The sequence below is a fragment of the Pollicipes pollicipes genome, unplaced genomic scaffold, assembly GCF_011947565.3.
Source record: "Pollicipes pollicipes isolate AB1234 unplaced genomic scaffold, Ppol_2.1 Scaffold_1600;HRSCAF=1878_pilon_pilon_pilon, whole genome shotgun sequence".
Lineage (NCBI taxonomy): Eukaryota > Metazoa > Arthropoda > Thecostraca > Pollicipedomorpha > Pollicipedidae > Pollicipes > Pollicipes pollicipes.
Window position 1 is genome coordinate 16,040,836 of NW_023595962.1, and position 26,052 is coordinate 16,066,887.

Sequence of the window (26,052 nt, forward strand, 5' to 3'; positions counted from 1 at the left end):
TCGCCTGCTGGGACACCACGCTGCTGCGACGCTGCTGGATCGGTATTTTGGCATAATGCCAACCCATCTGTCGTGAGAGGAATATTTCCGATGCCGTTGAAAAACTGCGCTGCTGCTAGAGGCTCTCCTTTAAAGGTGCATTACATTTACATTTTCATTTACGGAGCATTTACAGCACGGATCCGTCTTCATTCGGTTAGTCTAACGTTGCCGAAATATTTGCGTGCAGGGAGCTCCCCAGCAGATCTTCGTGCGCCTCTTATTTTGTTTAATTTTCAAAAGGCGAACAGATCATTCCATTCTGCCGAGGACGCACCACAGAATGGTGGCGCGTGAGTCGCTTGAAACACTGGCAATGGCTCACTATCGTCTGTGTTTAGATCTCAGCAAAGCAGTTAACAATGTCCAGCTTGCTGTGCTCCTCAGGATGCTTGAAATTAATTGGATAAATCAATCAGATGGCACTGGCGCAGCAGCAGACCATTTGGACCGATTGATCATCACGATCTCCTATCAATCGGGGATCATGGAGCAGAACGCGTGGCTCTCCCTGGTGACGCACGTGTGCCACGGAGATTCATCGTGTGCACCGTTCATGTGTCGTTTCTGTCGTCGATCACATGTGCCACATCCCCACAACCGTCTTAATATCGTAGGCAAGGCGACACACAGGTTTGTGCCTGAGCTCACTGTCAAGACAGGGGCCGCGACTACGAACGATGCTATACCTGAAAACATGATTGGGATAAATAATGTCTGCCCTGACCCGTGCCTTGCGACGCCGATCAGGACTGTAGAGCATCCTGCTTGTTTTCAGGACGTTTCTTTCCACGCAGCCATATAAGCGGAGCAGGTCAAACCCCGCAAACGCTGGGGCTCTTCCTCATATTCTCTGGCCAACCGTCCCACCCGCGGCTGAGGACATGGGGACACGAGGCGCAGTCGGCCTTGGCCATCGCCTGAGGCACGGTCCGCGGGTGAGGACCGGGCGAGGCCGGCTCGTTACGGCATTCCGAGTTCACTGAGCAGCGTCGCCCAGAGGCGGTGGCTTGTTGTAGCGGCCGTTATGCACGCATCGCATGCCCTGTGCCGGTTAGGATGGCATCAGCCGCTGTGCAGTGAGGCACGGCGGCGGCCGTGACGCCCTTGCCGGGTCCGTTACCACCATCGTCGGGTCCGTTACCACCATCGTCGGGTCCGTTACCACCATCGCCGGGTCCGTTACCCACCATCGCCGGGTCCGTTACCACCATCGTCGGGTCCGTTTCCACCATCACCAGGCCCTCTGTCACCCTTGCTGGGTTCGTTTCTGCCCTGGCCGGGTCACTTACCATTCTCACCCTGGTCCGTTGCCACCCTCGCTGGGTCCGTTGCCACCATCGCCGGGTTTGTTACCACACCTCACCGGTCCGTTACCACCCTCACTGGGTCCGTCATTTTTTCACTGAAGTTCAAAGTGGTTATATCGTCTAAAGCTCTGTTTGACCCGAGCGCGCCGTCTGGCGTCATGTGCAGTGTTCATTAGTCACTTACTAAGCTGACCAATTCGGGTGTTTTGTTGTGACGGCGTATGTAGGAAGCACGCCGGTCTGCCGCCGTTGGCTGCCCTTTTCGGCAGACAGAAACTGTCTTCGTGTTCGCTATCGTGATCGAGGCGTGGCGAGTCGTGAGGCAGTGCAGTGCAGTGCAGTGCTTTCTGCAGTGCAGATGTTCTTAGCCAACTTTGCACGCAGCAGACGGGCGCTAGCGCATGCTTAACGCCCTTATTCTGTGTGTTTGATCTGCGTTACACACAATCCTGATCAGAGCCGTGTATATGCATGACCAAATATGGTGCAGTCATATTGCACAGTATCAGGGCCCGATCCAAAGAGGGGCATTGGGTCACGTCTCCCCTCCCTCAATCGGAAAGTAAAGACGTCCGCCGCTAAAGGGGTGCGCCCGTTTAGCGCGCCAAAGGCGGACGCTAACGTGTGCTAAGGCATCCGTCTATGGCTGCGCCCCTTACATGGGCGCCGTTTGCAGGCCAGAGCGGGGAAGGATGTGTAATGGTCTCTTAACAGGCACCCTTGCAGACCAGACCGATGGCTGCATGTGCAATTGTCCCAGAGACCCAAAGGGGCCCCAAATCGTGGGGGAGGTGAGAAGGTGTTCCACGGAGTAAAGGCTTATGCGATGTGTGGGGCGCCTGTTGTTCTTAAAGCGGGGACTGGTGCCTTTGATAGTAAAATGATACTCCAAGGGCGTAGTTTTGACAAATAAGTTGACGGGGAGGAGCACTGAATTCCGAAAAGGGACGAAATTTGACGACCAACATATGCGAAATGGAGCTCAAGGAAATGGAGGGGGGGGGGGGCTGAAGCTCCGCAACTGAAGAGGACATGATGCCGCTGATAACGGAGGTGCAAACAAACATTCTGCGGAACTTTAATCTCGCCGAGTGAAAGGACTTAGATTGATTAGATTGCGAACAGCGCAAGACAACTTGCGCTATTCGCAACTACGAATAACGCAAGTTGTTCAGCGTGGTTCGGCCGGTATCGATTGAAGTGGGACAGGCTGAGTGCCGTTGCCTGCGGGCGAGAGTCCGGTCGGACCAGTGTCGGCAGCGTGAGAACGGGGCAGTGGCGGGGCAATCAGCCCACTGCGGGGCAGCTACCGAGGTGTCAATGCCCAGCGTCCTCGGCCCGGCGCTGGTTTGCTGGAGGGAAAATCCGTAGAAGACTGGCTCGCGCCGTATGACTTAACAGAAGCCGCCTTCGCGTGTTGGTCTTTTGCGCCGGCCGGGTCTCCTTCCAATAGGAGCCCAAGCAGGTGTGAGGAGGCCCATCCAACGTTGAGCAAGACAAGCCGGCCAACACAGCAAACAGCACTGCAATGCGAGGGGAATGCGAGGATGTGACTTGTGCCGAACAAGGCCGGCCGGCAGCCGGGCAGGGTAACCGCGGGATTGTGACCCGTGCAGAGAGGGCCGGCCGGCAGCCGGCAGGGTAACCGCGGGATGTGACCCTGTGCAGAGAGGGCCGGCCGGCAGCCGGGCCAGGGCAACCGCGGGATGTGACCCTGTGCGGAGAGGGCCGGCCGGCAGCCGGGCAGGGCAAAACCGCGGGATGTGACCCTGTGCGGAGAGGGCTGGCCGACAGCCGGGCAGGGCAACCCGCGGGATGTGACCCTGTGCAGAGGGCCGGCCGGCAGCCGGGCAGGGCAAACGCGGGATGTGACCCCTGTGCAGAGAGGGCCGGCCGGCAGCCGGGCAGGGCAACCGCGGGATGTGACCCTGTGCAGAGAGGGCCGGCCGGCAGCCGGGCAGGGCAACCGCGGGATGTGACCCTGTGCAGAGAGGGCCGGCCGGCAGCCGGGCAGGGTAACCGCGGGATGCGACCCTGTGCAGAGAGGGCCGGCCGGCAGTCGGGCAGGGCGACCGCGGGATGTGACCCTGTGCAGAGAGGGCCGGCCGGCAGCCGGGCAGGGTAACCGCGGGATGTGACCCTGTGCAGAGAGGGCCGGCCGGCAGCTGGGCAGGGTGACCGTGGGATGTGACCGCGTGCCGACAGGGCCGGCCGGCAGCCGGGCACGGTAACCGCGGGATGTGACCGCGTGCCTCTCGCTGACCCGGCCACGGTGACGGGGCGGCGGCCGTGACAGGCAGGCGCCGGCAGCGCGTGTGACTGTCGTGACGTGCGCCGAATGTGGAATACACCCGTGTGATTTCGGTGACAAGGAAGACACCCGTGTGATGCCGGTAACGTGCGGATACACCCGTATGATGCCTGTGAAGGGTGGATACACCCGTGCGATGTCGGTGACATCGAATACACCCAGTGCGATGCCTGCTACGTGAAATACACCCGTGTGACACCGGTGGCAAGGAATACACCCGTGTGATGCTGATGACGTGCGCATACAACCGTGTGATGCCGGTGACGTGGAATACACGCGTATGATGCAGGTGAAGTGCGGATGCATCCGTTTGATGCCGGTGACGTGGAATACATGCGTATGATCCGGGTGACGTGCGGATACTTCCGTGTGATGCCGGTGACGTGGAATACACACGTATGATGCGGGTGACGTGCGGATACATCCGTGTGATGTCGGCGACGTGGAATACACGCGTATGATGCCGGTGACATGCAATACACTCAGTGTGGCGCGGGTGGCGTGGAATATACCCGTATGATGCCGGTGACGCATCATAGCTTACGACGTACGATGCCGGTGACGGCAGACACGACTCTCCAGACATCCACAGACACGACTCTCCAGACATCCGCAGACACGACTCTCCAGACATCCGCAGACACGACTCTCCAGACAGCCGCAGACACGACTCTTTAAACAGCCGCAGACATGATTCTCCAGACAGCCGCAGACATGACTATCCAGACATCGCAGGGGCCGGTAACGCCGGGCGATCGGTCACAGACAGCTGACGGCCAGACGTCACCGAAGCGCACACAGACACGCGCCTGGTGCCGGGTTCAGACACGCTCGCCGGGCGCCACCTGCGAGGGCGGCTGTCGGCCACACCTGGCTGTCCTGGGACTGCACCGGTGCCGGGAAACAGCTGCCATCGCCGAGACGGAGCGCAGGAGCGCAGAAGGAGACAGGAACGGAGACGGAGACAGGAGCGCAGACGGAGCGCTCCGAGACGGAGCGCTGGGGCGGAGACGGAGCGCTGGAGCGGAGACGGAGACAGAAGCGCAGACAGAGCGCAGCAGCGGAGACGGAGACAGGAGCGCAGACGGAGCGCAGCAGTGGAGACTGAGACAGGAGCGGAGACGGAGACAGGAGCACAGACGGAGACAGGAGCGGAGACGGAGACAGGAGCGCAGACGGAGCGAAGCAGCGGAGACGGAGACAGGAGCGGAGACGAAGCGCAGGAGCGGGGACGGAGCGCAGGGACACAGACGGAGACAATGGCGCTACCAGAATTTGCGACGGGGAAGGCTGCCACGAATGCCTAGATGTATTACTGTATTTTACCATTTCTTGTATTGTAGAGGCAAGAGTTTTATATTCGTCGTATTATATTATCGTATTATTACCGATATTATACTATCGCATTATTACCGATATTATAGTATCGCATAATTACCCATATTACACTATCGCATTATTACCGAAATTACCGTCCCCATGCAGGCCACCGCCTGGATGCATTACTTTTGTTTTCCCGTGATTTGTAACGAGGCTAAGCCCAACTGCACAGAAAACCGAGGGTGTGTCAGAATGCTGGCTGGATACCCGTGCAATATTCGGCATGATTACTTGTGCCCCAAACCCGTCCCCAACTGGCCCGGTTTAGCCAGCCCAGACATGTTTTATGTCATGCGCAAAGCTTAAGTGGTAGATATCGGTGGGACGCGCGCAGCACAGCGTTCGTAAGCCGTTAACCGCCCCTTCAGCCTCCAGGACGATGTCACCGGACCACAAAAGCTGTGGACCCTGTATTGGACCCTGACCCTGTATACAAAAACAGGTCGTGATAACGAACGACTGGGCATGTCTGGGTGCACTGTGTTTTGCTGTCGCAGCGACAAACACAGCTTCTCACATATAATGGGCTCTGATTGATGCATATTTTGCGTACGACGAAGTGACAGCGTTTTGTTGTGTCGCAGATTCAAGATCCAGCTGTGGATGAAGTGGCAGAGCATGCGGACGACGTGGAGGCCGCCTACCAGCAAGCAGCCGCAATGCCTCCAATGCCCGTCCTGAACGACGTGGACGAGGTGGGCGAGGTCAACGAGGTGGGCGAGGACAAGCTCCGTAGAGGTGACGGCGAGAGGAACGAAAATGACCTCCCCTGCGGCGGCGAGGAGAACGAGGTCAACATCAAACACGAGGCGCTGGCCTTCGTTGCCGGGTTCGTCACGGCCAAGTGCAAACACCTCGACCCAAACATGGGACTGTCGACCCGAAAGGCACCATCTAGCTTTGTGCCAGGCAGCCAGGTTATAGCATATAGAGCCGAAAGGGCGAATGAGTTGAATGCGTGGAATGTCCCTGATTGACAAGAGTAGACTGTTCCTTGACTGAATATGGTAGACCGCTTCCAACTGTAAAAAGTGCTATCATCTGTATGTTGTAATTTCGCACACGGTACAGATTGAATTGCAGTTCGATGTACCCTTAGCGTTAATTTTATAAGTTATTCTTCTTCTTGACAGTGAGTGCCAATACTGACTCATCTACAGTAGCGCAGGCAAGGAGGGGGCATAGGGGCACGTGCCCTTTAGGTTCCGAGAGGCCCTTTGGGTCCCTCGGAACCTACGATTAAGGACCCGAAAAGCTAGCCAGAAGTTTCATCCAGGGGCCCGGCCTGCAGGGCCCGGTACTCAAGTGCCAACCAGGGGGCTCTGCACACTGCTATATTTTGGTCAGACACCACCAGTAACGCACAGTCGACTGTGTGGCGGCGTGGACCTCAAGGCCCATTTCCCAAGCAGGGACAAATCCGGGATCAACTATTTACATTTATCGGGGCTCCACAGCGCCTAACAGGGGCCCTGTGCTGTCAAGGGACCTTGTGCCAACCAGAGGCAGTGTTTGATAGGGCCCGAAGAGCCTAGAGGGCCCACCGGGTCCGACGATCAAGGGCTCGATTGGAGGGTCTAAGGTCATAAAGGGCTGGTCCGAGTCTTATTCAGTGGCTCAGACCTGCGAAGGCGGGCCCTCAAATAACGGTCATAAGGCCCTTTGCGCGAATCGGGGACCCTGAGTTGATATAGGCCTATGTGTCGGTCAGGTACCACTCGTACCCCACAATCGGATCCGCGTCTGTATGGGCCTGAGTCCCACTTCCCAATTAGGTACGAAGTCGGGGCCAGTGGTTTACACTGGCCAAGGGCCTTGTATCCGCCAGGGGCCCACAACGTCTAACAGGAGGTCCTGTGCTCGCACTGGCCCTGAGCCAACCAAGGGAAGTATTCGATGAGGCCCGACGAGGGTCCAGGGCGGCACACCGGAACCGACGATCAAAGGCCTGTTTGGAGGGCATAAGGGTCCGAAGGACTGATTGTAGGTCACCATACGAATTGCGGTCCGCAGTGTCGTGACCTGAAATGCTATTCAGAGGTCCTCTTGCACCGTTTTAGGACCCCCCCCCCCCCTCCCATCCCCTGAGATAATGCGGGTGCTTAAGTCGGATCGAGACCACTAACACCGAACAGTCGGCTCCATGTCCGCCTGAGCACTTGAGACCCATTCCCCAAACAGAAACAAGGCCGGGGCTCGCGATTTGTAATGTTTGCTGTCCTTGGCACAATGAGGGGCTTCTATGTCGGTTAGGGGCCACAATGTGGAACAGGAGTCCTGTGGCGGCAAGTGGCCCCGATTCAGAGCGATGTTTGATGGGGCCCAAGGAGGGGCCGAAGGGTCTCTCGAGACCAAATATCAAGGGCCCGATGGGATGGCTGAAGAGTCCGAAGGGCTGGCTGTAGGTCACGTTAAGGATCCCCACCCGTAGGGTTGTGATCTTAAACGTCAGTAAGATGATCATTTGCACCGATAGGGACCCCTGAGACACAGCGTCCCTCTGTTTCGGTCAGAGATCGAGAACAACGAACAGTCAGTTCCGTGTTGGTCTGAGCTCATAAAGAAAACATGTCCTCAACAACAAATGGGTCATATGTGGCGTTTTTTCTTTGGGGGGGGAGCGGATTTTACTACCAGGGTGTCCTATGTCAGCTCTATGTCCCCCCATACGAAACCTCTGGTTGCGTCCCCACTCATCTCTGTTGGTCAAAGGCGCACTTTAAGCTTTTAGTTTGAGATTTCTTTAACACCGTGTACAGATTTTCATCTTATTTTGCAACTTCTTTTGCAGCCTGCGCCCTTGATTTAGCTGCTCCCCAGCACTACCACAAATCGCTACAACCCATAAACGAGGTTAGGTTAAATTATGTTTTGCCTGAAATTGAGAAGATAGAGGGAGGAAAGCATATGCGATATGCACATTTTTAATAGATTAATGAGTTGGGCTAGGTACCTGGTATACACTGTGTTATCCCATGGCAACAGAAATAAAAATTGCACTTCCAGGGCACAAAAGATTACTACATCAAGCAGCTGTGGAAGAGTCCAAGGAATGCATTGGTTGAAAAGTTGAGTTTTGATGTTTTATTAACCTACAAATCATTCTGACATAAGGTGGTGTGAGCAGGCAGGAAAAGCTATTTGCTTTCCATGACGTGGAGGGCCACAAGCAGATCAGCCTGCAGATCACTATGCCTTCATGGTCATCGTGCTCAAAATTGTATTCTTCATTCTGAAGTGATGGAGCACGCAGTAACTGCAGTTTCCAAAAAAGCATGGCTGTTCACCTCCCGTGTGTTGATCTGCTTGTTGAAAAGCTTTAAGTTTTCCTGCCATCACTACTCGATATCAGGGTTCACGTTTCCTGTTTTCCATTTCACAAGTTTTAGCTCCCCCCCCCCCCCCCCCCACAGCCTCCCCTACTCACTTTGTGTACGTACGCCCCCACTCAGTGCGTGCAGGTGAGGTGAGAATGGAGCACCCCCATTGAGGGGTAAATGGAAACATGAGGTGGAAAGCACACTGACCCCCCACCCCCACCCCCCCCACCCCACCCTCTCCCTCCGTTCGTCACTTACAGAGGTTGCAACGCTAAGACTGCCACCCAGCCACTCAGTTGGAAAAATTTGCATTGCCCCTGATAACGCTGCGCACCTAAATACAAGCAGCCTCACGCACCTAAAAACAGAGCAGATAAAATAAAAATGGTGTACACCCACTCAGGGGTGCGTGAGAACAGATACGGTAACAAGCGCACTTACTCCCTTCCTCCTTCATATCTACAGAAGTTTTAACGCGAAAACTGCCGCACCGCCATCGAGTTGAAATAATTTGCATTGCCCCTGATACTGCAGCGCACCTGAGTACGAGTAACTTCATGCATTTAAAAAACAGAGCTTCCAATGCAACATTATGCAGTAATTAGTACTTACCATATAATCACAGCCACCAGGAACAACACGCAGCAATATCCGACGTCCCCTTGTCCAGTAACCGCGCGACGCGACACTCCCACGGCATTCTAACTCGCGGCCAAGGTCTGCCATAACAATCAGTAGTGATGGGTACGACACATGTGCCCTGCCAAACTACATGATTGTTAATGCTTTACAATTATTAAACGTCTTAAGGCAAATAAAAATAACCATATGTTTTCATTTAGTTGATTCAATTGATTCTGTCGTGTGAAATCAACATTACACGTTGCATTTAAGGTGACATCACCAGCACACCTCTATTCAAAGATGACGTCACACATTTGAGTTGAAAGGCGAGAAACTTCTCCAGCGGATTTGTGTAAATCGACCTAAGTCACGCGACCACTAAACATACACTTGACGGATAACACCTACCATGTCGGGACCTCTGAATGATTGATACCAGACCAACATCTGGACGAAACTAGCGTTTTCCAATTGGTTTGCAAAATGGGGACCGATTTTTGGTCCCCACCTTGAAAACGGTCCTCACATTGCGTGAGTGTAGCGGACTTCGGTCCACACTTAGGAGGGTTTACAAGCACACACACACACACACACACACACACACACACACACACACACACACACACACACACACACACACACACACACACACACACACACACACACACACACACACACACACACACACACACACACACACACACACACACACACACACACACACACACACACACACACACACACCACACACACACACACACACACGCACGTGCGCGTGGAGGCAGCCCGCACACAGGCACGCACACGGCTGAACCGTCAGCGCACGACTGCAAGCATTTAGGTACTTATAAATGATAGCCGTAATTGCAAAAATTGTTACCCCGGCCGCTCACCAGCATTGGGTATTGCGCTGCGACCGGGCTATACAAAAAAGGGAAGAAAAATGTGTTCCGTCGGTGGACGACGATCTTATAGCGCCAGCTAAACAACTCCGGAAGCGTTATAAAATGTTCATGGCTGCATTCTCAGTGCGTGATGACATGTATTTTCAAAACTCTACCACATCTTCAACAACACGTTGGAGGCTGACCGCCAGCATTCAGTAATGCGCTTACACTGGGCCGTGCGAATAAGCTGGGCGCTTTTGGTCGACAGCTATGTTACGGTGTCAGCCATTGGTCCTACCTCAGTGCTAGCAGTTCCTCACGGCGGGCCCGCCCACGACAGCCATGTCACGGTGTCAGCCATTGGTCCTACCTCAGTGCTACCAGTTGCTCACGGCGGCCCCACTCGCGACAGCCATGTTACGGTGTCAGCCATTGGTCCTACCTCAGTGCTACCAGTTGTTCACGGCGGGCCCGCCCGCGACAGCCATGTTACGGTGTCAGCCACTGGTCCTACCTCAGTGCTACCAGTTGTTCACGGCGGCCCCACTCGCGACAGCCATGTTACGGTGTCAGCCATTGGTCCTACCTCAGTATTACCAGTTGTTCACGGCGGGCCCGCCCGCGACAGCCATGTTACGGTGTCAGCCATTGGCCCTACCTCAGTGCTACCAGTTCCTCACGGCGGGCCCGCCCTCGACAGCCATGTTACGGTGTCAGCCATTGGCCCTACCTCAGTGCTACCAGTTCCTCACGGCGGGCCCACCCGCGACAGCCATGTTACGGTGTCAGCCATTGGCCCTACCTCAGTGTTACCAGTTGCTCACAGCGGCCCAACTTGCGCACCATTATAAGAAAAGTGCCTTTAAATGACTAACGTACGGTGGGAAATCTACGCACCGCACGGTCCACGAGCGTGGAGTGACGCGCTGCCCTTTTTGCTGTTGGCATACGATGATGTTACGGCGCTTGCTGACAACCTTCTCGCAGTACTATCAAATGCACACAGTCGTATCTCGTGCGTGACAACGAGTGTTTTGAAATCCTGCCGTGTGTTCACTGCGCTCTCGAACGGCCGGCCGCATCTAGTCATGCGCTATCAGGGATATTTGATCAGTGCCTTCGGCCGACGGCCATGATTATTTATGGTAACATCTGAAACATCTTTAACAAAGAGCTGGGTGAGGTTCTCGTTATCCGAACAAGACGTGGACTCGGAGCTTACTGAACGCCAACTTCTTTATTGTTTATGACGACTCCCGTATTGGGATTATATAAAATGTCGACGTGCCAAAAGTCAAATCGGCTACATGGTGAGCTGCGAAAATGCAAGATAATAAAAGATCGACAGGCTAAAGTGGCGAACGCTTCAAGTTGTTTTATTGCTTAAGAGTCATGTTTAAGCGAATGACGACAAGGGAAATGGGAATATACCAAAACGACGGAAAACTTGACTCATAGTTTAAAATTGCACCGCCTCTAACGCGATGCAATGACCCATGTCCAGAATGTGCTTCAATTAGCCCGAATGGCGTATATCTGTGTTTAATACCGCCCTCTGGTGTTAACACCTTCTTGTTTTTAAACTTCTGTGTCTCTCTCACATACACCCACCCGCATTCACACGTGTATCGGTAAATTATTGTTGTCTTTCGGTCCGTTTTTAACTTGTCTTTGTGCCGACCTAGGTAAGTTTTAAGGTTTGCATACACTTTAGTGGCTATACGAGCGTGTGGTTTTAAAAGCTGCGTTATCTTCTCCGATGCTATTTTCACATGAGGTAGCATCACGAAAGGCCTGTTGTCCCCTTATGCGCATTTTTTGTTCTTGGATGATAAACTTTATGACTAACTTTAAAAACTGTTTTAGTTAGTTAATGATTAAAAGAGAAAGCGAAAAAATAATTACAAGGTTTCGCCAATCCTACTATTTTTGTTGGGACTTCATGACAACATCTATACTCTTTGTACAAGCGATCCAACCACTGACTCTCCATGTTGAGTGCTGTGAGTCAAAACTGAGTGCGTCTGTCATGCGTCCGCGAAACCGCCGTGCACGGTCCACGGAATCGTGGGTTGTCATCCGGCGCCCGCGCCGGTCGTAGATCACACTGCAGTGTCCCCAGTCAGGTGAACACGGGTGTTCACCTGACGGGTGAACGGTGTTCAACAATGGCGACGACACTGGCCAGGGCTGGATGGAAAGAGGGGGCAGCGCAGGGCGTACCAGAGCTGTGGTTCATACTTGGATTAGGAAAAAGATAAAAAACATCTTTTCTGTGCAATTTAGCAAATTTTGGTTTACCAATCCTCGTTACATGGTGTGCTATGCTGTGCTGTGCTATCATCTTGTTTTGCCTCGCTCTGCTACGTCATCTCCAGCCCTGCCCTGACTCGTATTGTCTCCTGTTCTGCCCAGTCATCGCCTGTCTTGTGTTGTTATATTCCCCTCTAAAACCTGTCTTCCCCTGTCCTGTTGCCTCTTATCCCACATCTCCTGTCTTCCGACTGCCATGCCATGCTCGGTGATGACGGAACATCTTTGGAGATTTGGGAACGAAAAATATACTTTTTGCCCGTCCTTTATGTAGACCGCTTTCCTCTTCAAATCTTCCAATTCAAAATATCATTTGTGGGTTTGTTTGTCTCAACAAGTTTCCAGCTTGCCCCCCCCCCCCCAATCCAGATTCGTCCCCGCGATCTCAGACCTGATTACGCCCATGCCAGGGACGTAGTTTGGAAAATCAGATGGTGGACTGAATGGTGTAGAACGACCCAACCTGACCACGAATCATGCTAATAGACAGGTTTCTCCCGGCTTTTACCCACATTTTCCCAAAGTTAGGGGAGGATGATGCTCCCCCAAAACGAATAGGAAAGTACACCCCTGACCCATGCCCGAGAGAGCCAAACACTATTTCACAATACTTTTGCTCCTGTTAAATATGAACAAAATGTTATGTAAGGAAGACCCTGTGCCCCTGGTTTTTGGGCATTATAAGTACAAAGCTTAAATGCGGAGTTGCGACATTCATATACCAGGAGATGCCGGTTAAGCGGCGTTGTAGCGCTAAATAACGATATATTTACGGTACTCGACGTTTCGAGCGGTGCTAATAGCTCCAGAATCAGGATGAGGTTGGACTTTTGGTGATGAGCACATCCTGAAACGTCAAGTACCGTCTCGATAATGTAATTGTTATTCAGTAGTACGCCGTCGTTTAACCAGCATCTTCCGGCAAAATGAAACTCGTTTCTCTATATGAAAACCTTGAACCCATGACGTCGGTTAACGCTAGTTATTTAGCGGCTCCCTGACTCTTTCTGGTCCTGTTCCATGCAGCCGATATGTCAACAGGCCGCCTTCTTCACGTACGTTGCTGCTGTGTCCATTGCGTCTTTTGTTTTTTACAGCAAAAGTTGCCTGGGCGCATAGTAAGAAAAACCCTCTAATTTCGTGATTTGGCAGCACAAGGCTGCCGAAAGGGATATTTTGTATCTACCGGAAGAAAAACATTTGCTGCCGAATCAAGGCGACTTGGCCGATATCCTTGGGCCGGTATTGCTGTGTTTGCGTGACGGCGCGGTTTGAGGACCCCTATAACAGGCGCCGGGACTGAGCGGTGTAGTCACTTGTGGTGTTAGGGGGCTGTGGGCGGCACGTGCTCGGAATCGGCGCATCGATTTAATTTCGTTTTAAATTGACATTTGGTGCGTCCTCAGCAGGAAACTCCCGGGGAAATATGCCGTTTTCTGTGCTGGTAACCGGTGCGAATCGTGGCATCGGGCTTGAGCTGACCCGTCTTCTTGTATCGGGGCCCAAACCTGCAGATACTGTGTTTGCTACTTGCAGGAATACCTCAGATTGCAAGGTATGCATTGGTGGGCGAGAATGAGTGTGCTTTAATTTATAAACAATGTTTGTAAACCTGTTTTAAGTGCTGATTTTCTTACCAGTGATGAGCCCCTTCAGTCCACTCATACCAATGTCAACTCCTGGCATGGAAGAAATGCACAAAAGCACCTGTGTAAAAGGAAGTGTGTGAGCTTTTCCAGTTCTTGGCAGCTGAATTACACATGGGACCATGGTGGGGCTAGGTTTAGTCATTTCGCCTCATCAAGCTCTCCTAGTTTATTTTGTGAAGTGCTGTCCCTGCATCAGAATATCAAGATCCATGATGTGCCAATCCGTAGTTGAGTTAACTTATTAAAGATTCCAGACACCATTGTATGTCTAAGACTGTGTGGCCTACAAACTTGCAGAATGGTTCAACTGGTGCTATCTTGACTTTATCTGACTTTGTATGGCTCATTAAGGCTCCAACTTCAACTGTTGTGAAGTCAAGTGGGGTCAGAGTTAACTCCCAGAGTCTGATGAGCAGCACACTATCCATATAGACATGCAATATCTCTGCTCTTATCACCTGGCCTGCCACGTTTGTTACTTATCAGCTAGCAAATGGTAGGTAAAAATGTGGCTAGTATGAAATCAGTTAAACACTGCAAGAGCTACACACTACACACTATGCCTACCATCAGCCTGTTTAACCATTTAACCCTCTTTTCTATGAGTACAGACATTTTTGCATGTTGAAAGGTGACACCCTTGACGTTTTTGCTAAAATGCATATTTGTGCTGTTATTACTGCAAACCATCAAATTCTTATGTTGATAACCTGTTTTGTAGAATGTAGGGTAATTAAACAACAAACAAGTCCTGATGTCAGCAAGTATTTAAAGCTTGTGCAATTCCAAAATTGCTCAACATTGTAAATTGTCTTGTCTTGAATCAATGCATACACTTCTCAAGTAGAATGCACAAAAAAATTGAAATAGGAAAGGCTACTTTGTGAACCAGCATACTTTTTTGTGCAAGCTTACCAATTGCAACCATGGTACCAAGTGACCATGATCTGTACGCTTTTATTCGGACTGGTTACTGAGTTGTCTAAAAGCATGTATTTTGCAGGATTTGCAGGACATTCAAAAGAGTCACTCCAATCTTCACATTCTTCAATTGGGTGAGTACTGGATGTAATTTTAAGAGATAAAAGTGTATTCATCTATTCTGTTTATTGTTTTCTTTACAGAAAACTTTTGTCAGAAAATATTTTATGTCAAGTTTCTTATCATCATTTAAAGAAAACTTTCCCAGCAGTCATTTTAAACCTGATCATGAATACCAGAATTCCTTTTTTATATTTTTAATGGCTTTTGTTATATGAATACAGCAGGCAGTGGGTTCTGAGGGTACCCAATGCTGCACATTTTTGTTGAGTGCTGGTGGGGGGGGGAGGGGGGACCATATACATGGGCATTAACTATTAACTACTATGCATCAACTATGTGATGACACCAACTATACAACAGCACAGGCAGCAGGAAGCTTCACCCTCTATCTTGTGGGGGCAGTTGAAAGTGCCACACATTTTATGTTAACAAACCAGATGACACCAGATTACTGATGAAGGTTTCACATCATAGGCTAGGCACCTAAAGTGGACCATGAGATCCAGGTGCGGGCTGAGGATCTGTGTTTACACCAAAATGTAAGGCTGTGAAGTGGCCCCTATCTGCTGCCAGCAGGATGTGAGGCATTCATGAGTGCTTTTCATTATATCCCTGATGAAATTCCCCTGTGACCTCAGATGTCTGCGAGGAGGCCAGCTATCCTCGGCTGGTGCAGGAGGTGTCGAATGTCGTCAAGGACGGGGGCCTGAACCTGCTCATCAACAATGCAGGCTCAGCTAGTCGTGGCTGGGACCTGTCTGCCGTCACCTCGGAGGACATGGTCCAGCTCTTCAGGATCAACTGTGTTGCCCCACTCATGCTCACCAAGGTGATGTCAAGGCTTGCATGATTAGTATGGTACTTGTTAGCAGTCACACCATGTACAAGGTGTTGTTAGCTTTGGTTTGGTTGCTGGATGTTGAACTGTGAAGAGGGGATGAGGTCGAAAGTGGTGACCAGTTTTGATGGTAGTCTCATGTTTTAATTCATACCATGTAATGTCTAGGTTGGTCTGAACCACACTTTTGGAAGTTTTTATCATTATCTTTATTTATCCAATTGTCATGATTGGTATGCCTTCCATCACCTGGGATTTGGCATGGGCTACATGTGACAGCACAGGCCACAGAGGCCACATGTCCAGCTTGGGCATAGGCCTGCCATAGGGAAATTGTGATAGCTCGCCTTCAATATTAGGTCGTGGGAACGAAGTAAACTGCAGATATTTTTAGGCTGTCTTGTGTGCAAACTCGGCCGTGAGGTATGGAGCGGGAGAAAACCCCGGAAGAGTCTGAGTGTGATAGCAAAGAGTCGTCTGAGTATGTGGCGTCCACAGGGCCGCGGAAACGTCCGGAATGCGGTTCGTGATGTGTGCCACGGGCGTTCCGCCTGTTCTGTCAGGGTCAGCCTGTGGTGGGACGTTCCTGGGACCGGTCCACGTTATGACGTCACAAGCTGTTCCCTGCTGTGACGTCACGACACCCGGTTCGCAAGCTCATGCTGCTTTTTGTGTCACGCTTTGGCATCCCGCGGCCTGAGGGCACAACGAATAGCATCGCTCGTCCGTGTGCTCGTCGCAAGGGCACAAAGAATGGCCCGTGACGTCTCGTGAGTCTGTCCCGTGGCGTGACGTCACAGATCCCGTGGTGACGCCCCTGGACGGCCGGCAGGCGTTCCTGCCGCTGCTGCGAGCGGCCGCGGCTGACCCCGCCTTCGCCGGAGACGTCATGTCGGACCGACGGGCGGCCGTGCTCAACATCGACTCCCGCATGGGCTCGATCGACGACAACAAGTCCGGCAGGGGGTACGCCTACCGCACCAGCAAGGTATGTGGACGGGCACAGCACGGACCTCTTTGTTGAGCCTCGGCACCCGCGCCGGCTGGCTCTGGACGCGGCGTCTCGCAAAGCCACGTTCCAGTTCCCCGATTTCGAACTAGCGTTTCTTGACGGTGGTTGTGGCTGCCTGTGCATTTTTAGTGGTGTCCTGTTGGGGAACGGCTGCCTATGCTTCCACGGTAACCTCAGTCGGATTTGAGTACTGGCCCGTTGATAAACCGTCACCTAGCCTGTGCTTCGCATCCGCGTTTCCTACTCATGGCTCAGCCACTGATCTTTGGCCCATTGCTGCATCTTAGATAGGTGATATGTGTTGTGGGTGCAGCCCCCAGCTGTACTCCCCCAGCCCCAGGTGTGCTCCAGACCGGGCGAATCTGAGGTGTAGACATGTCATAGCTGAAAGTGGATCTTGTTCAGATGGAGCTGTCCGAATAGTTCGGTTCCGAAATCAGACTGAACGTTCAACTTTAGTCTGACCTCTGCTGCACCGCTCATCGGCAGCTGTGGTCTGACCTCTGCTGCACCGCCCCTCGGCAGCTGTGGTCTGACCTCTGCTGCACCGCCCCTCGGCAGCTGTGGTCTGACCTCTGCTGCACCGCCCCTCGACAGCTGTGGTCTGACCTCTGCTGCACCGCCCCTCGGCAGCTGTGGTCGGACCTCTGCTGCACCGCCCCTCGGCAGTTGTGGTCTGACCTCTGCTGCACCGCCCCTCGGGAGTTGTGGTCTGACCTCTGCTGCACCGCCCCTCGGCAGCTGTGGTCTGACCTTTGTTGTGCCGCTCCGGCAGCTGTAGTCTGACCTCTTCTGACCTCTGCTGCGCCCCTCCGGCAGGTGGGCCTGAACTCGGTGACCCGTTCACTGGGCATCGACCTCCGCCCGGACCACATCCTGGTGGTCAGCATGGACCCGGGCTGGGTGCGCACGCGCATGGGCGGCGCCAACGGCAAGATTGCGCCCGAGGAGAGCGCCTCCCGCATCCTCACCGCCATGGCCAAGATGACCAACCAGCACACGTCCACCTACGTCGACCACTTCGGGGAGCCGATCCTGTGGTAGACGCGCGGGTGATGCAGCTGGCCGGCGAGCGCGGAGGACGCTGTCGCCGCGGACGGACTCAGGGTTGCTATGGTTACCCCCAAACCGCGCTCGCAGTGCTGCCAACGGACCGGCGTCGCAGTGGCAGACTCGCCGCAGGCTTTGTAGTGCTGAGCTAATCTGCTGGGCGCTTCAGGGGACGCTAGAGGACGCTCAGGTGTTGGCTGTCCGTGATTTATGCGTACTCATTTGACTTTAATCACGCGTAGTGTTGTCTGATTTGTGGCTGATAGCTTTCTCTCGCGCCCCGGCTGATTGAGGCTTGTCGATTTTGACATGGCGTTATATGTCGCGGAGGTAGTGATCATGAGAAAGGAACCTTTGGTGGTTTCGTCAGTCCCGCCAAAGCGGCACGTCACAGTAATGTCGGGACCAAGGGCGTATGAACACTCGTTTGGAACTCATAAACAGCCTCGAGCTCACCCGGTACCTCGGCCGCTATCCGTGGCACGCGGCCTCAAGAGCGCCGCGTGTGTCTCCGGACTGCCACCTTGGGGTGCGCTAAACCCCTGCTGGAGCCCGCTCGTGCGTCAGCCTCGGGCCTTCTCCCAGCCCGTGCGACCAGGGAGTCGTCATTGCCAGGGGATGTTCGGCTGAGTCCCGCTGGATCTACAACCAGCATTCCTTGGTGTGACGGCTGAAGAAGACCTAGTCTATATTGTGGGAAATTTGTGCCTTAAGCAGCAAGAAAGCATGCTTTTTCTTAGGACAAGCACCTCGCTTCATCAGTGCTGCGGATGTTACTTCCGCGATCGCAATAAATCGCTTTGTTTTATTCCGTGGAAGAGGCTGCGAACGCTATTTTGATAAACAAAACCTGTCTAGTGGGCTTTTGGTATTGTCCCAGGAAAAGTTGTAAACGTTTTTTTTAAACGTGAAACTTGTCATATAGTTTTTCTAGGCGTTCAGAATGTATTACGGGCCTGCGTCATCACCTGTGTGCGTCGGAAATCGTCTATCCCACACCATCCATGGTGGGTACCCGACCTGACCCCGTACGTCGCCGGCAGTCGGCGGTGTTCAGAGCTCAGCCAGCCCGAAATACTTCACATAGTTATAAATATATATATATATATATATATATATATATATATATAACTCGAGACCACTACAGGGCTATCGCTGACCATGTGGCTACGTTACGGCAGGGCAGACATCAGCCCGGTGTTTGGGACCAATTGCGGTGCCACCGTCTTGAACTGTTGGTGAACAATTGCTTGTAAGGCCTTTTGCGCCTGACTTTTTGGCAGTATGTGCAGAAAGCTTATTGATGATTTGTATTTAGATAGCCTTATTTTAGCATTATCATATCGTCTAGCCAGTATCTCCTGGTATTTTGATGGTTGCTTGCTCAACATCAGAACTTTGAGCTCAACACAAGCATTCCTCCAGTTCCGAACAGAAGCCCAGTCGGCAGTGAGTGGCCGCATTGTCCCTCCACGGGTGGCTTGCATCCCACCTGGTCATATTGAGGGCTCCGACATTACATCAATTTATTGCATGTTCAATGTCGGATGGGGTACAGGCGCCTTACAGCTATGGATTTCAATAGCAAGCTGAACGCGGTGCTACAAATGTCTGCCTACATGAAACCAAGAATACTTTATGAGGTTCAAAGTCCAACAAGAGGACAAAGTATGCTGATAGCTGTAGGCCGCATGCGTTTCGCAATGTTTTAAGCAATAAGCACTGCGGTCTCCTGAAGCTGCTGGCTGTGTGCGTCGTCTTCTCATGCGGTTTGCTCGCTGGCTTTGCAAACATTCTGCTTGCAAAACCAGCGATATCGCAACCCACTGCCCCGGTACGGCGCCTTTTGCCAAAGGGTGATGGTGGGCCATAAGCGTAGGAACGTTTCAAAAAGTGGGGGAGGGGCCAGGCTCAGGGTACACTTCAGGAACCTTTTCTGGGAAGCGAGCCCGGTGCCCGGGTTGGGGGGGGGAGGGGAGGAACGGATGGACGGGTGGAGGTTATTGTCCGCTCTTCATTCACATGACAGATTTTGGACATAATTATTTGAGCCCTACTCCCGTCCGCCGTCGGAAGCCAACGCCCTGGCCCGGCTGTCCTACGCATGACTGAGTGGGTACTGATCGTATGGCTGCTTTGTTTAGTGAACTTGGTTCAGTGGACTCAGTCTATGCCGATATTATACAGAAACGTTGTCAGAATTTGTATCTGGGTTTCAGAGAAATATTGATGGCCCCGCGGAGGTAGGTTGTAAATCGCTGCCACCGATCGCAGACCATGTCTGTCAAGAATAAACAGCGAACGTCTTAAGCCCTTCGAATCCACCGCGTCACGGGTGAGTGTAATGAGATACAAATACGCTAAGCTGTGCCATCGGGAAAACACATTCTTGCCAATGGCAGTGTTACACCTAGTTCCGAAAGTGTATGTTGTTAAAGGCAGTATGCTACCTTTTAGTACTCTTGGCTTGTTGGCAGATCGATGCGTGCGATTTGATCAACAGTGTCAGTTTTCTCGAAATCCTTCTGAATAGTTCAGAATTTTGATTTGAAGTAGCCTGTCAGGGGTCGTAAAACCTGCCGACTTGGTGGATAAGGTCGGTGACGAAAATGCATTTATTCACGCGAAGCCTGGTGCCAAAAAATGTTTTTGGACAGCAAATCTTGGTGACGACCAGGACGAGAAAATCCAGTACACTATGTAGAACGTAAGATTAGGCCTCCCTACATAGTTATTATGCCTCCATGGTAATAAATTTCGCCACACACCGCAAGTAAACGTGTCCGTTTACACCAGCATACATGAAATAACTAAAAGTATGGCAGCCAACGATAAGTAATCCTTACCCTGATTCGCCGGCTTTTGTACCGCGGACAGGTGGAGGGGGGGGGACTTCCTGACGTTTGCAAACTAAGGAAAGTAAGCCTCGCAAAAAGAACAAACAAACAGTGAGCTGTCTTTACCGAAATATCGTGATTGGCACCAAGTCTCCCGTTGCTTACTGACGCTGCTAGACTAAGTCGAAGGTCAAATTTTCCTGGAAACCAAACATTAGCCTTGCATGTTCATATATATGAAACCATGCAGTGAAGTGACATGGAGCATAAAGAGGTGTGTCCCTTGCTTAATCATGGGCATAATGGCATGTGGTTTATCTGTTTGAAGCTTATGTTCAGAAGATAGGGTTTCGTTCATGTAACAGTGCCAGCCCTCCGCGCGCGGTCCGCAGAATCGTCACTTGCCCCCCGCCGCACCCGGCGGCCTTGAATCGTCTTGCAATGATCATAAAAATATCATTACTCTGGAACCAGAATTGCTAGGGGCACTTTTTGTGTCAACACGCGCACAATGGATGCGCCGGAGGCTACCAAAGATTTTAGCAAGACTGCGCAATGTGCCGCATTGGTATCCTCAGAAAACTGTAGGGCGGAGAGGTGTCGCATCGCCCACCCTCCCCCTCCTGTCATGACGAATAACTTGTTCAGAAAGAGCTATCCGCCTGGTGTGAAGTTTTTGAAAAAAAAATCGATAAAATTTACTTGTTGAGGCACGGCGGAAGGCACCCACCAGCCAAAACATGTCGCGCCAGGCTTGGAGCATGCCTTAGGTATGGTGGATAGTTTGGCGATGGTTGAGATGGGGTTCGAGGCACACGTTAGATTTTCATAAGTGAGCATAGCCTCGTGGAGCCCCCCCCCCCCTCATAGTTGGTGTCATTGCTAGTGCCGCTTGCCACTGTTTCGGAATCTGCCATGCATTTTGCTGCCCCGGCTATCGAGGTCCTTCGTTGTTTAATTTTTGCGGTCGAGGAAAGCAAGTTCGGCCGTATATCGAGTTTAAGCGTATGGCTCCAACGAGTCCCGAGGGCGGAAGAAAACTCCTGTTGTGATTGGGCTATCTGATTAGTCTAGGGCACGTACACCTGCTTTCCTAGCAGCAGCACATATCCTGACATTTGTTTAAGGGCAGAGTGTGACTGAACGTTTCGGTTATGTACATGATATTGAAAATTGCGGAGATGAAGGAGACTTTCGGTGATACGCCGATTACTGATGACGGTACTTGGCATGGACTTAATGACCATTTTGTCATACGATATCGCATTACGCTACTGACGACAACTTTTCCTCCGAAAATTCGGTGGGTGGCAAAAATACACTTTTACCACCCCTGTAGCCGGTCCTGCGGTGAAAATCTTATTTCACTTCCTGTGCAACCTTATGAAAGAAGCACACTTCATTGGTCCTGCTTTTCGAATGAGTCTGTTCTGTTATGTTTGCAGCGCGCTAATTTGTCAAAGTGTAATAACTGCTACGAAGGCTTAGGAACACCGTTCAGGCACAAATATATGCAAACATGAATGTATTATCCCGCAAGCTCAACGACATGTTATACCATGGCTTTGATTTCTCCCCTATGGCGCTTACCATAGTGGCTCTTCGAGGCGTACTTTGGCTTTGGATATGGGAGTATCACAGGGTCCGTAGTGACGCAATGGCTTAAACTTTAATCAATGCGCTCCTCGGTAAGAGGTCCTTACAGCCCGCTGGGCTAATCACAAACGTGCTTTCATTCGCAGCAGTAGAGGTACCATGGCGCTTGTCATGACGACGGTGATATCGAAAATCGCAGAGAAAAGACAAAGCGCCGTTACAAAGCGTTACCAATATGATTTGGACTTCGTAGGGCCCTTCTCAAATCATGAAATGGCATCTAAGGGCCCATCTAAACACTTAATTCCGAGAGGAGCCTATTTCAGATCCCATAAGGTCCATCGTACTGCAGAGGGAAGGCTAAAACATTGGTAAGAATGGGTGGGGGGCGGCACACAGCTGGATACAGGCTCCCGGTGAAAAGCCACCCGGATGTATCACCAGATTTGCCCATTCTATTTCGTTGGGTCCAGCTTTCCTCATTTGTCATCACTGTTTGCTGAGGGACCCAGTGGATTAAACACTAAGGAGACCCCTTGCCTTTCGTGGACATGGAGCCCCGTAGAACACTAGGGAACGCAACGTAGAGAGAGAGAACGTAGAACACTAGGGAGCGAAGAACACTAGGCGACCCCATTGCCTTTTCCGGTCAGGGATTGAAGGGGATTTCCATCCGAACTGGCGATTCGGGGTACTTGCCCGCTACTATTCTGGAGACACGGTGGCCGGGGCCCTCTGGTCGATCACGAGGGCCACAGAGGGATCTACATTGCACTGGTCCCCTTCCTGGCGCGGAAGGCCCTCAGACCGGAGCGTTTGATTCCGCATCGACGCAGGGGGCCTCAACGACGGTAAGTCAGTGATCAAAAATAAGTCAGTGATGTCGGTAAGCCAAGGGGTCGCTTACTGACACAGGGGTCCAGTAATTGGCAGATGACTCCAGTTCAGCTCATTCGGCCCCTGACCGAAATGGGGTGGAGGTCCAGAGCTACGTTCACTCTTTGGCCCATTCTGGCAGTGCTCTTTTACTGCCTCATTATGAATCATTGCCATTTATTTGATCTCCTTGCATTATCAGCGGGCCGGTCAATTTAAGAGATTCACCGGCACTCGGGTTCACATTCCTGTCCCCACACAGAAAATGGAACCATTGGTGACTCGGGGCCCTTGTCGACATGGGGTCCCCTGTTAGGCGCACTGTGCCCCCCTCCCCCCTTGACCAGCACAGCGGTTCCCCATTGCTTAACGGATCCCGACCAATGCAAAACGTCCTCTGACTGGCAATCGCAGGCCCCAAAATGGTCCCGGGTTTGGAAGTGGGTTTTAGGCCGCTACGGAAAATACTTCGAAATTAGTGGTCGCGAATCGACTGGCGGGCATTCATTGCCCCCAAAGGCTACCAGTCGGCGCAAGGGGCCCACTGGTGGACATTTGTGAGCCAGGATCCATTGATACAGTCTGTGGCCAACTCTTCTGGACCCTAGTCGGACCCTTGATCGTCGGCACCGAAGAGCCCTAAGGGCCCGTCTGGACCAAAGGGGGGGGGGGGAGCGTGTGCCCCTAGTGCCCCCTGGTAAAGTTATTAGGCTGATAAAGTAAAAACCCCATGTACCGAAAAGGCACCTCTTATCTTTTAGGCCCGGGATGAGCTCACGGCTGGTTAAGCTCAAAAATGGCACACGTCAGGTCCGGGAAGTGCCATTTTTCATGCCCAGACAATCCGCAGGTCAAGTCAGGAAAGGTCAGCTTCTGCTCTTAGACCTGAGAACATGGCCTGCAAAGACCTGGGAGGGGGTGATCCTATCTTAGGCCCATAATGGGGACGGAGATGAGCCTAGGATAGGATCATCCCCTCTCATAGGGCCTCTCCCCCATCCCCATTACCGGGAAAGGACACATGTTGGTACACCAAATGGTAGAACGCATCGGTAGGATAGTCAGAGTTTTTTGCTGTCGCCGGCATTTTCATTATTTGATAGAAGTTGGAAGCTCTAGAACCGGCTAATGTTTCTGCTTCTGAAACTGTAGCACGGGCAGAGGGGGCAGGGTGCTGGGCTATGTGCCCCCGCTTCGTATCCGAGGGACCCGAAAGGCCCCTTGGGCCCTACGATCATTGGTCCGACCTGAGGGCCCGAAGGGTTTAAGAGACCAGCCGGGGGTCCGGGCACTTCAATGCCAGTCAGAGGGCCCTGCACGGATCAGGGCCCCTGAGTCGGTAACAGGCTATATGTCGGATCAGACGTCATGAGAAACGCAGGCAGCGATTTACATTGGTCGCGGACCCACAGCGCCTAACCCTGTGCTGGCAAAGGGCCCTAAATTGGTCAGAGGCAATGTTGGAGGAGGCCCGAAGAGCCTGGGGACCCACCAGGTCCGATGACCAAGGGCTCGATTGGAAGGTCTAAGAGTACGAATGACTGGTCGGTGTGTTATTCAGGGGTGCCGGCCTGCGGGGACTGACCCTTGAATAACAGTCAGAGGGCTTTTTGTACCGATCAGGGGCATCCTGAGCCGATATATGTCTATATGTCGGTCATGCACCACCAGCGTTGCACAGTCCACTCCGCATTGGTATAGGATCGGACCGTGGGAAGTAGGTCTGAGGGCCCACTTCCCAATCAGCTACAAAGCTGGGACCAGTGATTTACACCACTGTTTGGTGCACCTGTATTTATCAGTGGCTCCCAGTACCCAACAGGGGGCCCTTTACTCGCAATGGGCCCCAAGCGACCAAGGGCAGTGTTCGATGAAGCCCGAAGAGAGACCCGGGCGGCCCAGCAGAACAGACTATCAAAGGCCCGGCTAGAGGGCATAACTGCCCGCAAGATTGACTGTAGGTCACATAAAGAATCGTGGTCCGTAGGGTGATGACCTGAATTATCGGTCAGAAGTCGTCCTGTACCGTTAAGGGCCAACTGAGACAATGTGGATGTCTAACTCGGCCAGAGACCGCGAACACCGAACAGATGGCTTCCTGTCATCCTGAACCTTGGGGGCCCATTTGCCAAACAGGAGCAAGATCAGGGGCCGCGATTGGCATTGGTCTAGGTCTTTGAAACGGTGGTTGGGCCCTTTGTCGGCCAGGGGCCCACAGTTCATGACAAGGGGATATGTCTCGGCTAGTGGTCCCCAGTCGGTCACGGACTTTGTTTGATGAGGTTCGAAGAGGGACCAGAGGACCCCGCGGGACCTAAGATCAACGACACGATTGGACTCGGACCCGGCCCCCACCCACCCGTAGTGTCATAACCCGAAACGTCAGTCAGAGGGCTTCTATTAGATCCCTCTTGCTAAGGTTCTGTATCCCTATTTTTGGGGCCTCGACACTGAGCCAAACAGTCGGCTCCGTGCCCGTCTGAGCCCTTGAGCCCCATTTCACAAGCAAGAATGAGGCCGGGGCCCGCGATTTGCAATGTTCGGGATCCCTGACACAATGAGAGGCTCCTGTGTCGGTCAGGGGTCAGCTGCGCGGGTCAGAAGGCCTCCCGCGTCAGGGAGCGGACCAATATGGCATGATGTATCACTACAAGGGTCTCCCGTCGGCCAGGGGACGCCGCCCCGTGCAGCCAGCATGACGGTCGGGCGACACACCGCGGTGGGACATAATGGCCCTCCACCCCTTCACCGGGAACAAAAATGTGCCCCGTAGTGTATATATATATATATATATATATATATATATATATATATATATATATATACATGATATCTTAGAAAACATGCCCTCGTTAAAAGGTGGATCACATCCGGTGATCTTTTGGAGGCCCCTTCTTAACCCTGTTTCGCCCCTTGCCAATGCTCTGGCCGCGCCCTTGGTCCCTGGCTGTAATTTTTCTAACTTA

The 26,052-nt window shown here is 52.4% G+C and overlaps 1 protein-coding gene across 1 annotated transcript; it reads left to right on the forward strand.

The window, feature by feature from the left end:
- The first annotated feature begins 13,427 nt into the window (after nucleotides 1–13,427).
- LOC119089650 (C-factor) lies at nucleotides 13,428–18,815 on the forward strand. Its single transcript, XM_037212444.1, has 5 exons — nucleotides 13,428–13,739; nucleotides 14,837–14,888; nucleotides 15,516–15,706; nucleotides 16,548–16,703; nucleotides 17,547–18,815. Exons 1-5 carry the CDS (start codon nucleotides 13,611–13,613, stop codon nucleotides 17,769–17,771), a joined length of 753 nt encoding a protein of 250 aa, XP_037068339.1. The 5' UTR covers nucleotides 13,428–13,610; the 3' UTR covers nucleotides 17,772–18,815.
- Nucleotides 18,816–26,052: the final 7,237 nt, after the last annotated feature.